This window comes from Epinephelus lanceolatus, chromosome 10, assembly GCF_041903045.1.
Source record: "Epinephelus lanceolatus isolate andai-2023 chromosome 10, ASM4190304v1, whole genome shotgun sequence".
In the NCBI taxonomy this organism is placed as follows: domain Eukaryota; kingdom Metazoa; phylum Chordata; class Actinopteri; order Perciformes; family Serranidae; genus Epinephelus; species Epinephelus lanceolatus.
This window is the reverse complement of record NC_135743.1, coordinates 2,713,443-2,730,081: the sequence shown is the minus strand read 5'-3', so window position 1 is coordinate 2,730,081 and position 16,639 is coordinate 2,713,443. Positions and strand designations below refer to the sequence as shown.

Sequence of the window (16,639 nt, the reverse complement as noted above, 5' to 3'; positions counted from 1 at the left end):
CTCTCCCCTCCTGCTGTTATTTTTTTTTACCTCATTATACAACTTCTTCTCCTCTTCCTCCTTCCTTATTCACCTCACTTTCCTCTTCCTCATCCTCTGCTTCCTCTCTTTCACATCTTGTTCTTCCACCTAATTTTTCCTCTTTCCTCTTTTCTCTCCTCTCTTCTCCCTCCTTCATCACCCCCCACTAATTTCCCCTCTTCTTTTTCTTTGACCTCCTTTTCCAGCCACTGTTGCTCTTCCTCACACTTTCTTTCTCTCGCCTTCTTCTTGTTCTTCGTCCTCCTCATCTTCCTCTTTCTCCTGTTCCTTCTTTTTGATGTTACTCACCTCCCCCTCTTATTCTACCTTCTCCTGTTCCTCCTGTTTTCCAGTTTTCCTCTCCTTTTTTCCTCTCATTCATTGCCTTCTGTTTTTCTTCTTTTACTTCTCAGCTTCCTCCTCCTCCTCCTCCTCTTCCTCCTCATCTTTCTTTTTCTTTTATCTTAATCTTTCTGCCTTTTCTTGCCTCCTTCCTATTTTCTTCTGCGCATTCCTCCTCTTCATTATGCTTCTTTGTCCCTACTCTCTCAAACACACACACACACACACACACACACACGCTCTTCAGTGAGTGGTTGCTATAATTAGAGCAGTGAGATGTGTCCAAGTGTTAATCAGTTGTGTGTGTGTGTGGACACACCACTCGCTGTCAGCTCATCCATCTTCAGTACTGCTCACCAGACCCGCGGGATGCCCCCCCCCCCCCCCGCAAACCCAAAATATAGATTGTTTAATTCAAACAGAAGCATGCCCACACACACACACACACACACACACTCCTGCCAACTCAGTGACATTCAGACTCTAACAGCGACCCCCGCTCAGAGTAAACTCAGTCAGCGACTCCTCCGGCAGCAGCACAGCGTCTCTCCCTCTCTCTCCCCTCTCGCGGTGCACCCCCCTGACAGAGTCAGTTGCTATGGTTACGGGCATCGGTGTCGTCAGGTCATTTTGTCAGGGCTTAACCCTGAGTGTCTGGAGTGTGGGCCCAAAAATAATTCATCACTGTCAGCTAATGTGGAGCTCGACGAAAACGTAATGTGTTTAAATGTGAGCTCGTCCTTGTAATATAACTGTGTGTGTGTGTCGGAGTGTGTGTGTGTGTGTGTGTGTTTCTGCCCTGAGTGATGACACACACATATTTTTTTACATCACAGCAGTTTTTGAGGTACACGTTTCAATTCTTCAACGATAAAGACATTTATTATGAATGTAAATAAGTGCATAAAAAAATCAGAGCAGAGCTTGTTAATTAAAAAATCCAGGGGGAGGGTTCCTCTGACCCTCCTACAGACGTCCAGGTTAAGAGTTTATGTCATATTTACTTGTGTTGCTCTGCCGGTCTGAATCTCGGCAGCGATGCAGAAAACAGCTTTTCGATTCCCACTGACCTGCTAAATATGTTTGCTGTCGATGACTTCACCGTGTTGTTTCCAGATCAATGAAGATTCAGACAGAAATACAAGCTAACACGACGTATGAAGAGAGAGGAAGCTTCTAATTGTTTAATCAGCCTGATCAAAACACAATTATTGTGTTATTGCTCACAGATTGTTGTCTGCTGCTGGGTCTGCTGCACACACACACACACACACACAGGCAGGTTGGTTTTAAGAACACAGGTGAGACACTTCCTCTGTACGAGCAGGCGGCCACGTTGACTGAGAATAAGAGAGGGGGGACAGTTAACACAGGTGGATAATGATAATAATAATAACTTTATTTGTAGAGCTTAAAGTGCTTATTGTAAAGTAACTGGTAATTAAATCAATTGGCCACTTTATTAGGTACACCTTGCTGGTACCAGGTTGGACCCCCTTTTTAATTCTTGGTGTCACAGATTCAACAAGGTGCTGGAAACATTCCTCAGAGATGTTGGTCCATATTGACATGATGACATCACACAGTTGATCCATGATGAGAATCTCCCGTTCCAGCACATCCCAAAGGTGCTCTATTGGACTGAGATCTGGTGACTGTGGAGGCCATTGGAGTACAGTGAACTCATTGTCATGTTTGAGATGATGTGAGCTTTGTGACATGGTGCGTTATCCTGCTGGAAGTAGCCATCAGAAGATGGGTACACTGTGGTCATAAAGGGATGGACACGCTCAGCAACAATACTCAGGTAGGCTGTGGTGTTTAAACCATGCTCAGTTGGTACTAAGAAAATCTCCCCCACACCATTACACCACCAGCAGCAGCCTGAAGCGTTGATACAAGGCAGGATGGATCCATGCTTCCATCTGAATGTGGTTTTTCCAATCTTCTATTGTCCAGTTTTGGTGAATTGTAGCCTCAGTTTCCTGTTGTTAGCTGACAGGAGTGGCACCTGGTGTGGTCTTCTGCTGCTGTAGCCCATCTGCTTCAAGGTTGGACAAGGTGTTGTTGCTTCAGAGATGCTCTTCTGCACACCTTGGTTGGAACCAGTGCTTATTTGACTTCCTGTTGCCTTTCTATCATCTTGAACCAGTCTGGCCATTCTCCTCTGACCTCTGGCATCAACAAGGCATTTTGGCTCACTGGATATTTGCTCTTTTTGGGACCATCCTCTGTAAACCCTAGAGATGGTTGTGCTGAAAATCCCAGTAAATACTCAGACCAGCCCGTCTGGCACCAACAACCATGCCACGTTCAAAGTCACTTCAATCACCTTTCTTCATCATTCTGATGCTCCGTTTGATCAGCATAATTAGCAATTTGTAATGAGCATTTGAACAGGTGTACCTAATAAAGTGGCCAGTAAGTGTATATCGTATTGGTCAAATAAACATAATAGAGTAAAAAAGTATAGAGAAAATTCAAATCCTCAAGTACAGTGCAAGTGACTTGGAACACTTGGTCACTGAGCTCCACTGGGATCAGACGGACCCAGCAGAGACTCAACTTTCTCAGGACATTAAAACGAGCGTCACGTTCTCCAAACATTCTCACTACACTCTACAGAGCCACAGTTGAGAGTGTGCTGACATGCTGCATCACCACCTGGTCCTCCAGCTGTTATTTTGCAGACACAGAGGCCTTACAGAGGGGAGTCAGGGGAGCCGAGGAGCTCACTGGAGTCCCCCTACGCTCTGTGCAGGACCTGTTCAGAGTCGACGCCTTCAGAAGGAGCTGAACACTGTCAAAGATCCGTCACGCCCCCTCCACAAACTCTTTGATCCTCTGCCATCAGACAAACAGTGCAGGAGGACCACAGGACTGATAAACAGCTTCCTCCCTCAGACTGTCAGGCTGCTGAATCCACCTGACTCTGCTGCTGAGATTTGATTTGCACTTTGTCCCCATTATCTGTCCTGGACACTTAATTTAATTAGTACACGTCACATGGCACATTTTATCTTTACACCTGTACCAGTACTTTTTAATGATGTTATTTTTTTGCATTGCTTTCACGGACTGTTTGTTTTTAGTGTTTGATTTTATCACTACTGTTTGTTTTTATAGTGGTTTGAATGCTGAAGGGTGGTTTTAGTGTTCGTGTCCTCTCATGATGATATTTATTTCTGTATTTTGCACCTGAGACTGCCGAGAAACTTTCATTCTGCTCTGCACAACAAATGTACGACGAAATGACAGTAAAGCAGAACTGAACTGAACTGAATTGAAAGCACCAGGGATGAGCGAGTACGCCATTATCTGTATCTGCACTTGGAGTTTATGCCAGAAGTGGGTTGGGCCTTCTGCAACACATCCTCACTGTGACCTCGTCACATGTCCACATATGACGTCCAAGGTACCCTGTGTGTGTTGGTTGTTGTCGTTCTGGGACGCCGTGTCAACTTCAGCCTGTTACATGCATTGTCTGTTTTCAAAATACACTTCTGTTTTCACAGGAAATGTACAGTTTGCATACAGTCTCTTTCAAAATAAAAGCACTGCAAATTGACCTTTTTTTTCCTTCAACAAACACATGGTTGGGTTTAGGAAAAAAAGAACAGGGTTTGGCTTTAGAATCTTACAGGAAGTGAACACAGCTCTCTCAGGTGAAAGTTTGTTGGACTCATCTCCCACCCCTCGCTCGCCCCACTCTGACTTTTGCTGCCTTAACTTTTGTTCTTGTCCCGCTGCGTTTCCCCTGATGCTCCCGGGTGCCGTTGAAGTATAGCGGCAACCAGCCGCGTATCATGCCGACGTTAAAGGACGCCTTTTTTTGCTGGTTTCTGATGCTGCAAGTCACTGCCCAAGTGCTGGATTTTGATGTTTTCATCGTCGTCGTCATCAGAAGTTGTTATTTTGAGCCTGAAATTTAAATGGATTGACCAGAAGTTGTGATATTTACTACTTCCAAGAAAAGCATTTACAGAACAGCCTCAGAACCGAGCTTCAGATCATGTTGTAGCACAGGAGTAACAGATTGCTACCAAAACAAGGAACAAGTTCAGATGATGACACATATCACTCGTGTGATACTCGTACATCATCTGTACCAGATACTCATTTCATCCAAGTATTTGGCTCAACCCTATGAAGTACAGTGCTTTGGTGAATACAGTTGCTGTCCATATTTTGTGAATTATGCAAGGTTATTGGACATTTTTAGATGACTGACGTGTGTGTGTGTGTGTGTGTGTGTGTGTGTGTGTGTGTCAGCAGGCAGACAAAGGTTCACCTACAGACACTAATGGAGAGGTCAGAGGTTGACAAGATGACGCCAAGAGAGAGAATGAGGCTGCGAAAACTGGAGGCTGCTGACGAGAAGGCAAAGCGACTCAGGTAACACACACACACACACACACACACACACACCCACACACACACACACACACACACGCACTCGTCTCACTTGTACTTTGCTTGAGTATTTCCATTTTATGCATCTGCAGACTCCTCCTCTTCATCTCAGAGGTAACTGTGGTACTTTTACTGCACCACATTTGTCTGACAGCTTTAATTACTTTTCATCCCCTTCCTGTCCAGTGAAAACCATGTATCTCCAGATGTGTTGATGTTGAGTGTTTGTGATCATGAGTTGAGAAAATTCTCCCTCTTAAGCTACATAAAGTCTTTAAAACCTCTCCTGGATCAGCTGAAAAGTCGTCGTCACAAAGCTGAAAACAAGCTGTTATTCTGAATTTCTAGAGATATGTACGTACGTATGTATTTTCACAGTGGTATTGGCACTTTTACCTGAGTGAAGGATCTGAATACTTCCTCCACCTCTGCTGATTTATGTGTTGAACTCTCAGTTGCCAGTTTAGTTGATTATATTTTGTGTCAGTAATCTGAATCTGAAGGGACTAAATCTGTCAGACAAATGTAGTGCAGTAAAAAGTACAATATTTACTGCTGATGTAGACGAGTAGAAGTATGATGTAGCAGAAAATTAAATACTCAGAGTAAAGTGAAAGTACTTGAGTAAATGTAATTGGTGTGTGTTCAGGAAGTGTGAGTGAAGCAACAGTGTGAAAATGGGCTGATTGACTCAGACAGACTCTTCTTCTTCGGTCCCTCTGAGCTGTCGTGTTAATTGAGTTTCGTGACGCTGAGCGGCTGTTGGACCTGTTGGTTTCTGGGTAATAAAGTGTGACTCAGCTGTGACTCATCAGAGAGTCGTCAGGTCTGAACTCTGAGCTGATTCAATCAGATGGTGATCAGATTAGAGGACGAGACGACAGCAGGACTTTATATCTGATACACGACTTCAACATGGCGCCATTCACACAACGCTGATGGTTGAAAGAGAACATGAAGCTCTGAGGGGCGAATTCTCAAAAGGTTTGAGCGACTATTTGCAGTCACAAAATCTGCTCAGATATGACAACAAACTGAGTAACTGTCAGAGCAACCACAAAGGGTTAATTGCACCCCACACTGTGCTGCCAAGCAAACAGCGTCTTGCTGCTCCTGTGCTGTTTACACATGTTTGAATTAGGTTACATGAAATCACTTGGTGCAAAATTAGCCCCTCTCTATGCACATGAGCCTCATGGCAAAATGGTAAGTGGACTTATATTGTGCTTTTCTAGTCAGCTGACCACTCAAAGCACTTTCCATACTACATGTCACACACACACAGTCACACACTGGTGGCCAAGGCGACCGTACATGGTGCCACCTGCTGCTTATTAACCATTCACACACTGATGAAACAGCCGTCTGGCCATTTGAGGTTCAGCATCTTGTCCAAGGATACTTTGACATGTGGACTGAAGGAGCCAGGGATCGAATCATCAGTCTTCTGATTAGTGGACGACTCGCTCTACCTCTGAGCCACAGCCGCCCCAGTCCATATAAAAAAAGATATGGCGCGAACAGCTACACACAACTAAAATGGAGTCTTCAGAGAGTTGGTGGTAACTGAAGGGGTGTCACACCCAGACTGTTTGAAGTTTTTTGTCTAGTGCCTGTTTAGTGTCTTTAGTGCACCGTGTCGGTCAGGACTGTAGCTCGCCATCTGAAAATGTGAGTTTTCTTTCCTCCCTGCCGTCGTTCTGCCTGCTGTGTTGTCGGCACAAAGGAGACATGTAGCCTGATTAATGAAAGGGTGCTCGACACTTTGGATAAATGCTGCTTGACAGAAATTAAAGAGTTGTGATATTTTTCAGATCTCCATGGTAACCAGATGCTATCCTGCAACAGGTTTGTTTAGTGACATCATATCTTCCAAAGCAGGACATTATAGATCCTTCTGACAGCTGTTTGTTTTCTATCTGCATTTGTGCTTCTTTGAAGAGACTTATTGAGAAAATAACAGGATTGCAAGAAAATGAGACGCTCAGTGCGTCCAGTGAACCAAACCAGGGCGCTACAGGACGTTTTGGTCCAGGACATGCACGAGGAGATCAGTATCTCAGACGGCTGTTAACTGGTTTGATGTTTTGCTCACACAGATCTGGCCCTTTCAGGCTCATGCTGAGACACACAAAACTAGTGTGCAACAAAATATGACAGTGTCTGAATGTTGGCTAAATTCTCCAGGTGGGCGACATGAAAGGCACTTCTGGAAACTTAAGACGTGACTATGGAGAAAGTTTGCTCTCCGAACAGGAGCTCCAGCATCGTTTAGAGAAGATTACTGCCATTACATGTTAATTACTCCTGACACACAGCATCTCAGGACGCGTGGAAATAATTGCCAGTTTAAAAGAAACACCTGATGCCTGCTGCTCCAATACTGATTATAGATCTGCTGCAGCGTCAGGGCGCCACACAAGGTGACAAATAACACTAATTAATGTCTTTTGTAGCTGAAAGAACAGAACAGACATGAGGGAGACACAGAAATAGACGTTTGTGCGGTAAATAAAATCCTGATTTGTTAGTGACACCTTAGCTCCACCTGGTATTAACATGTGATCTGTATCTGATGATACAATCTGATCCACGGGTCATTTACACCTGCAGTAATGTGTGACTGATCCAGGTACAGATCACATGTTAACACCAGGTGGAAACTGTCAGTGTGACTTCTTCTTCTTCAGGCTGATATCAGACAACTGACTCTTTCAACCTAAAATACAGCTTAAATAGAAAATAAGGGAAGTAGAGAAGAAGAATTGTTTTGCTTATTAAGATAAAGTTTTTCATGATTCCACAAATAATATTTTTTATTCAATGAATAAACATGAATAACATCAGAGCTGCTGTTTCTGTTAGTTGTTCTGCAGAATCATAATCATGCATTCATATTATAGAGAAGCTGTTTGCATAACAGCAGGCTGCTGCGTTCACTGTCCCACAGGAGGACGCAGAATTAGCAGGATGGAAATCAGTCACATACACTAACGCTCGTGTGTCGACCTTCAGTTCATTTAATTAAGCTGTAGCCCGGCCAAAAATAAATCAGCACAGGATACAGAGAGGTTTTTAAATAAGACAAGAAAAAATAAAAATAAAACCTGAAACAAAACAATGAAACAGTGCGGGAAGTTTCCAGCTGTGAGCACAGTTCAACAAAATCTGTAACAGTCGCCCTCACTGACATCCAGTCGGTTTAAAATGTCTCCTCGTAGCTGCGTTTACATGCACAAAATATTATAGTTTTGTTCTGTAAAAGACGATATTCCTACTGAGCTGTTTCATGACTAATATTTTGTGTCCATAAAGCCAAATGTTTTCTGGTTAACGTACCCCAACATGTCATTTATCACATCAAAATATGGAGGTGGAACGAAGTGGAATTTGCAAGTCCTATCGGTGGCTGTCAGTTTTTGGACAGCATGAACACAACCGCCCTCTGTCATTTCTTCGACCACCTTCTTGGAAGGGTCAGCGCTGTGATATTTCAACATCCATATGAGTGACAGCTGCGTTAGGGGCCGTGCACATGCCGCATTTTTTGCTGCGAATTGCTGCAGTCATTGTTTTCAGTGTAGATGTGATACAGACGCGCTCAAATGCCAGAGCAGTGCTTTCGTGGACTGTTAAAGACGCAGCATGTGTACGCCCCCTTAGAGACTCTGCAGCTCTGATTGGTTGTTTTTGTTCATGTGTGGTAACACCATGACAGATTTTTTCTGTCTCATTTAGTGCTGCGTGAATATTGTGACAGTGTCAGTAATGTTACCAACTACAGCTTTAATTCATCAATAACTGTCTTACATTCATCCGTTATCTGTGACCATCATCCTATTCAGGGTTCACCATGGACAGGTCGCCAGACTTTTACACGTAAGCCCCTTTCACATTACCGTTATGCCGCCTCGCTCTGCTGCATATGAGGTACGATTGCGGAATGGGGGGACAGAGTGGTCTCATCTTTAAGCCGCTATAGGAGGTGGTAAGAGCGCCGAAATGGTGTCTGTATAAACAGGACAGCTGGTAGGGTAGGACAGGTGTGACGTTTTGACGACGTGTTATGTGTTTGACCCACCAAGAGAGATTTAAAAAGTAGCCGATAGCAGTTAGCAGCTAACTCAATGAAGAAGAACAGTGGTGGTAAATGTCTGCAAATGGTGAAAGCAGTGAGGCCCAGGAGCTCCTTGCCCTCCGAGCGCAGGACGAAGATCAAAATACTTCTTCTGGGTCTCTCTATGTGCTGTATGCAACATTCTTTGGGGTGTCCCTGATGAATGTCCTTGTTTTGGTTTTTATGTAAATTGCGGTATTTTTCCACCCAGCTTCAAAGGACGTGGATAAAAAGAGTGTAACAGACTTGGTGGGTGGTGAGAGTCTGTCTGCAGCCCTGCTGGAGCTCAATACGAACACATGTGGATTCTTAAAGGACACAATGGAGTGTTAAAATGTGTTTGTCTTGTTGTGTTATTGGGAGCCAGAATAGAAGGAGTCATGGCTCAAAACCAGCCGCCACTGCCCGTCAACAAAAACAAAGACAACTATGGTTAAATGTGATAAGACCAAAGGACTGGACGGAGGCCATCATCAAAAATGCTCACATGTGCAGCGCACACTTCATATCAGGTTAGGGAAAAAGTATTTCCTGTTGTAGGGATGAATAAGGTTATGTGTATTAAGGGTTATCATGTCCACCTCATCAGAAACTGGGGAGGGATTAAGAGGAAGATTGGATTTCTCTGCAACGCTAACTTTTTAGCACATTAGCTAACGTTAGCTTCCATAGCAAAACAAACAAGTGTGGTCCTCCTTTGTAAGATTGGCTTCCTGTGACATCATCCATCCACTGAGTGAGAGCATACGGGTCGGCCAGTCTGGTCCCGTTGGTCAGTGATCACTAATGTCTGTGGAGAATTGTTTTGCCTCCAGCTAAGCCCCGCCCACCAAAAAACATCCTTCTGTTTACTAACATTGTTGGTTTGTGTCTCTGCAGGAAACTGGCTGAGGAGAAATACAAGGAGGTTCACACTCGCAGGAGAGAACTGAGGAGCCGCCATTTTGAAAAAGTCAGCCTGGATGTTCTGAACGTAAGAAAATATAAATTCACTGACTTTAAGCACAGTTACACATTTATACAGAAGAGGAGGACGTATGCAGATTCTTTATTGATGTTAAAATACTAATCTCACACTGTGAAAACACTCCACTACAACTTGATAGTACAGTAAAATGCAAAATGTAAGTAATAGTTTTTGGATTAATATTAGCCTACTGATGCAGTGCAGTAAAAAGTACAATATTTACTAGATGTAGTGGAGGAGAAAGATACAGTTGCATTAGATGAAAATACTCTCGTAAACTACATAACAGTACAGTAAATGCACTAAATTGCCTCCCACCCCTGTGTTTGTGTCATATTGTCGACCTGCAGACCACAGGCTGCTTCTCTTCATGGATTTCTGTTGAATTAATCCTCTGGCAGGTTAATTAGTCCTGAACAGCTGAAACGTCTCTGAATGTTTCCAGTTCTCACTCTCTCCTCTCTCTGAGTCTGTGGACGTTTGAAGTGAGCTGAACTCCGCTGGGTTTCACTTAAAACGAGTCAATTAGCTCTTTTCCTCCAAACAACAGGAGAGCAGAGAGGATGGAGCCTGTCACGGTCAGCCAATCAGCATCCAGGACCACCAGTCACCAGGAGGGTCGCAGCCAATCATGGAGCAGGATGACAGCGAGACGTCAGAGTCAGAGCTGCACGGTGAGAAAAACATCATCACATTCAGTGTCATAGTTTATTTTTACTACATGGTAATGGATACAGTTAAAAATGAAAAAGGAAATGTTTATCTTCTCTTACACTTCTGATAAAATACCCTGTTTCCAAAAGTAATTTTCTGCTCAGAAAACTTTCTCATTCATTAAAAAAAAGCCCTTATTTCCTCTAAAATGTCCTCACTTTGAAAAAAAATTACTTTCCAAATGTTAATCATTTTCACAGAACTGTTAACTTCATCCAAAAACATCTTAACTTTGTAAAAAAAAAATTGTCTTCCAATTAAATCGTCCTCGCTCATCACATGTTGTCACTCTACAGAAATGTCACTTCACTTTCTACAAATGTCACAATGGTCTAAACTTGTCCTCATTAAGGAAAAGGTCCTGACAATCCTTTGATGTCCTCACGTCCCTCAAAATGTTCTCACCTTTTAAAGTTGTCCTCACTTTGCAACTCTGACGCACTCCTTTATTTCAATCAGGAGAGACCAGGTGAATGAAATAAAGATGATTGTTTAATACAGAGTGGAGGTGAACAGATCAACAGATCATATGATAAAGATGAATTTACAGAAAGACTTTGGCGCCTTGATTTGCAATCGAGCAAGATCAATCTAGACACTGGTGCTCATGGTGGCTGATGACTCTGAGACTGAAGGCTGATGAATCTGCGAGGACACTGCGATGATGGGGAGGTGGAGATTGAGCACAACTGCTGCATGAAAGAGAACCATATTCAAAACAAGAAGCAGTAAGATGATAGGCTAACAGAGAGGATGCATCGCTGTTCTGTTGGTTAACTGTGATCAGCTGACAGAACAGCTGATGTCACAATTGACAGCCCCGATAATGACAGAAAGAAATGAGTGAGGATGCGCGCAACGAGTGAGTGGTAGATGTTATGAAAAATAGTTTAAAGACATAAGCATCGTCTTCCCGACTGAACTTTCATTAGAGCATCATCACGAGTCTCATTAACATCACATCCTCGTGATCAGAACTTCCTGATGATTAAATGAAACCTGTCCTGATCCTGAAGCTCAGATCAGCTCCTGACACTGGACAGTGAATTACACTTAATGTGTCTCATCACACTGATTTAATAAATCCTGATAACTTTCATCAGTTTACAGATATGATTTGTCTTCGGATTAATATGAACTGTCATGTTCTCTGTCGCTGAATCAACTTAGCAGCCAGCAAGCCGAAACTAATGAAATTTACAGCTGATCTGAGGCAGAAAAACTCTCCGGAGATTTCCGAGTTCAAGCAACTCAATCAGGTGTTTATCTAGAAAATCCTCCAGGAGCTGTCGGGTATTAAAAAGGCCATAAGCCATGAATCTCATTAAAACTGGTGTCACTTGTGACGGATGGCTCAGACTCTTAGACTCCAGACTTCATTGTTCCTTTATTGTCCCCTTTTTCCTTCCACAGCAGCGTACACATCAGACAACAGCACACGGTAGCAACATACAGTGACGGACACACTGCACATTATCGGCTGAATTACATGTGGCAAGGACACGAAACGTCACATAGGTGGAGTAGAGTTGTGTTTTTATGTGCTACACACACTCCATCTGTGCAGTGTGTGGTTGCTGCCACCTTCACTGTGTGTGTATTAGGTTTTGGCAAATGATAATGGAGTTGGTGACGCAGGGTTTGGAAGCGTATGGTCCAGGGGGAAGGCAACCTGAGTCTCTGGAGCCACATTTGGCTCTTTGACAAAACAATTATATGGAAATGAAAAAGTCTTTTTAATTTTTTTTAGTCTTCATTTTTCATTGTTGTTTGCCTGAAGTGCTTCTTACATTCCCTAATTGTAAAATATTTACAAGTTATGGAGAGACTGATGTCATTTTTTACAAAAAATATCCAAACTGGAAATGAATCAGCTCGCAGGAACCGACTGTGAAAAGAGTTGGTCTGCCCATCACTGGGCCGTTAGAGGTGGTGACTGACGAGTGAGTCATGTCCTGTCCTGTTGACGTTGTACTGTGTGCAGTGGACCAGTTCTTTAGCGCTGTAATGTTGGGTGTGAGGAGGCCAGTTATGATTGTGCTGGGATTTTGATGTGATTAGTAAGAGATAACATGTTAAAGAAGCAGGTGGAACAGCAGGAGGACGGGCTGAATGATGCTCTGCTACAGCAATAGGAGGAGATTGGGGTCAACATAGAGTCCAGTAAGGTCAGCGATGCCTGTTAGTCTTTGGTGGCTCCTTTGATGGATGTTATTAGTGTGCTGGTTGAAGCTGAGTCTATTGTCCATTGTCTCTCTGAGATATTTTTAACTGTCAGCCATTAAACTCTTTGGTTATTGATTGGATTGGGATGCTGAGCAGTGGCGGCTGCTGGTCTTTCAAGGAGGGGAAGCTCATTTTCGGCCTACATCATAAAATGTGTCTGTTTATTTATACGTAAATTCTACCCTGTGGGGCTGCTGCACGAGGCTAGTGTGACCGCCTGTGAGCGCTTTGGGACGGTGGAGGGGCTCACAGCAGCACCCGCTGCTCGTTGGGGACAGTAACTGCAGAGTGACAGAAGTCAGAGTCTCCATTAACACCAGAAAAAGATGCTAGATTTGTCGCTAATCGTTTTTAACAAAGAAAAAGTCACTAAGAGGATTGGAAAAGTCTCCAGATCAACTCGGAACAATGGAATGAAACTTGAAAAATGCTCCGGTGGTGGTTTATATTTCAAGATCGCTGATTCGCTCATTTCGCTGTCAATCAAAAAGGGATTCAGCCTCAGACAGATCATCCAATCATCATGCCGAAGCCCAGCGTCCAGTCCAGCCGAGGCCAGCCCACTGCCCCACAGACCCCCAGAGACGCTGAGCGTCCGATGGGCGGGACAAAACTGAGCATTTATCCAATGACTGTGTAGTTTCGCTGCAGTGGAACAACCCACTCTATGCTTCCCCACTGAAATCTTTGGACGCTGAACTTCCACTGTTTAATGCACTGTGACGCTACGGGAATGAATGAGAAGAAAGTCGCGTCAGTGACCTGTGATAAGTAGCTGATTCTGAACAAAAGTTGAATGCGTTCTGGCGCATATTTAGTCATTGAAATGTAAAGACAACAGTACATATTTGATCACTTATTTTTTGACATTTTAGGGGAAGCTGAGCTTCCCTTGCAGTCTTAGAGCAATTGCCACTGATGCTGAGGTGACGGAGGACCAGTTATTATTTCATGTTTGCCATGTTGTGATGGTCCATAGCAGAGGGGTTATATGTGAGTTTGACAATAATGGCTGTGTTGTCTGAGTGTTTGAGGTGAAGTGATAGGTGATAGAGCAGAGGTAGGTAACCTGTGGCTCTGGAGCCCCTCTCCAGTGGCTCCCTGTGGCTTTGGCAAAAAATTATATCGAGATTAATAATAGCTAACTTTTAATTTTTTTCCACTGTTGTGGGCCTAAAGTGATTCTTATATTCTGCATTGTAAAATGTAGCTTATTCACAGAATTTAAAAAAAAAGTTTTTACACAACTGAATGTGCGTCATATGGCCTATCACCTTTCCTTTAAAATTTGCCAACCTCAATAGCCATGGCTTGTCTCAGATCTTCCTAGCTAAGCTAGCTATGGATTCTAGATCAAAATAAGTCTTGAAGGACAGTAGAAAATTTAACAGTGCGTGGACATATTTGTTTGCTTTTACTGCCAACCCTGCAAAGTTTAAGTACCAAACAGTCAAATGGCCCACATAGGGTTGCCACCTTGGATTTGTGAAAAAAAGGGACACTCGACCAAATGTTTGAGGCGGAGGGCTCGGCCATTATTACTAGTTCAGACTGACCAATGAACATGAAATTCGGACATAGGAGACCAGATTTGCCATCATTCCATGTCCTTCTATGTGCCTGTATTTTATATTAATTTTTATTTCAATGAAAAAAAACAAATCTGTGTGACTAAATTCTTACATTTTTACATGTATCTCAGCATAGCAAGTTGGAAGTTGACATATTCTGCCATATATGAAGAGGGGAGACTCTCTGGAATCTGGCAACATAAGAACCATGATGCTGGGACATTCTGTCACTTCACAGCTGTCCAAAACATGTGGTTTGTGCCAGACGGACATGATTGCCAGTATTTTTTCATTATTGCTAGAAATTCCATTGACTCATTCACAAGTCAAAAATGTGTTTTATCTGAAAGAAACATGCAATATTTACATCTAAGATCATAGAAAAATAGTCACCCAAGTGCAATGATGTCCTCCAAGATAATATTTGCCACTTTGTTTGCAGTTAAAAAGGGGGGGGGGGGGGGGGCACGTGTCCCCCTCAATGTGTATGGTGTCTACGGCCCTGTCAGGCATGCATGATTAGGCTGCAGTTGTCTGGGTGTGCAAAGGTGAAGTGGCTGGTCTTGTCATACAAAGTTTGATGGAGTGTCAACTGGACAATATGGAGATATTTGCATCTTGAAAGCTGGACTACAAATGTGGATAGACAGGGAGAAACACACGCAAGCCTAAGACGTGGTAAGATACGATATTCCTCACTATATGAAGTGACTGATAACAAGATCTGTATAATGGATTGTAAAGAAATTCGACAGGATTTTATTTGGTAGACAATTGATCTGTATTTATAGCGTGATGGGATGACAGCACAATGATGTGTGTGGTATCATTGGAAAGCTCTGCTCCTGCGCTTTCATGTGATATGCGTGGCATTTCTGTGCGATGCTGCATTCGCGAGTAATCCATCCAAGAGTAATGTGTGTGCAAAGCTGTATGAAAGCTCTGTTATACATCATTTTAGTGTAACTTTATCATTTTTTTTCGCTGTGAAAACATTCGGAAAGCTACGATTCCGCTGTTTCACGTGATATGCGTGGCTTCTCGCTATGACGCACGGTTGCGGAGAAAAACCATAGAGAAGAACAGGTGTGAATTTGGACGCACTATGCGTCGTTCTGGATGGACTCCTTGGCCTGCTGCTGCTGCATTTTCCCCAAAAAACGGGACAAATTGTGTCCCGGGAGAGATTTTTTTTTTCCCGGGACAGCTGATGAAAAAAGAGAACAATTCTGGGAAAAACGGGACAGGTGGCAACTCTAGGCCCACAGCGGAGGAGCCACCTCGTTGTACAACATATTAATAAAGGTTCATTTACACCTGACTTTAATTTAATTTAATTTAATTTTTTATTTAATTTTAATTTTATATACTTTATTCATCCCCGAGGGGAAATTCAATTTTTCACTCTGTTGTCAATTACACACAGGTCCGAACACACACATGCACAAACTGGACCTATACATGCACTAAGTGGAGAGATGTCAGGGCTGCCCATGACAGGCGCTCCGAGCGGTTGGGGGGTTCGGTGCCTTGCTCAGGGGCACCTTGGCAGTGCCCAGGAGGTGAACTGGCACCTCTCCAGCTACCAGTCCACGCTCCATATTTTGGTCCGGACGGGGACTTGAACAGGCGACCCTCCGGTTCCCAACCCAAGTCCCTATGGACTGAGCTACTGCCGCCGCCCCGACTTACTGTTCCCTTCATTATAAGGTGTGAATATGTTTTGCGGCTCCAGGCAGATTAAGAGCTTTTTTGACCAAAAATGGCTTCAGAGGCCAGGCGCCTAGAGCGCACATCACAACGCAAAACAGTGAGCAAAAAGCTTCATTCTCATTAAAAACAACCACAAAAAGCTGCCACAAGCTGCTAAACACTCTCGGTGTGATCAGGGCCTAAGTATGCTATAGCTAGAAAGCTAACCACCGTAGAGGCTATTCACAAGCTAACGCTAGCTACTGAAATGTTTGCTGTTAGCCTACGAGCTAACCATATGTTCCAACTTAAGATTAATAGCTTTAAAAAATCACATCTTGTAACCATTCACATGAGTGAAGCTAGAAATCTTCAGCTAAAATGTACGCTTTGCTTGCAGGCTAATAGCAAACATTCAAGTAGCTAACGTTAGCTTACAAGCAGGCTAACTTTGTTTGGGATGGGTAGGCTACTTAGCTAGCGAGCTAACTAAATCATAAAGCATACTACTCCCTGGAGATTTTGAGGCAACAAAAACATGTCCACTTTAATTTTCCTTTTTGAAGCTAACAGTCT

At 43.3% G+C, this 16,639-nt stretch overlaps 1 protein-coding gene across 1 annotated transcript in view; it reads left to right on the top strand.

Moving 5' to 3' along the window:
* Nucleotides 1-16,639, top strand: part of nek11 (NIMA-related kinase 11) — a 119,432-nt gene that overhangs the window by 59,854 nt on the left and 42,939 nt on the right. Inside the window, exons 10-12 of the mRNA XM_078171275.1 lie at nucleotides 4,636-4,758; nucleotides 9,773-9,866; nucleotides 10,411-10,534. Coding sequence (XP_078027401.1) covers nucleotides 4,636-4,758; nucleotides 9,773-9,866; nucleotides 10,411-10,534 — 341 coding nt within the window. The remainder of the gene's footprint in view (nucleotides 1-4,635; nucleotides 4,759-9,772; nucleotides 9,867-10,410; nucleotides 10,535-16,639) is intronic.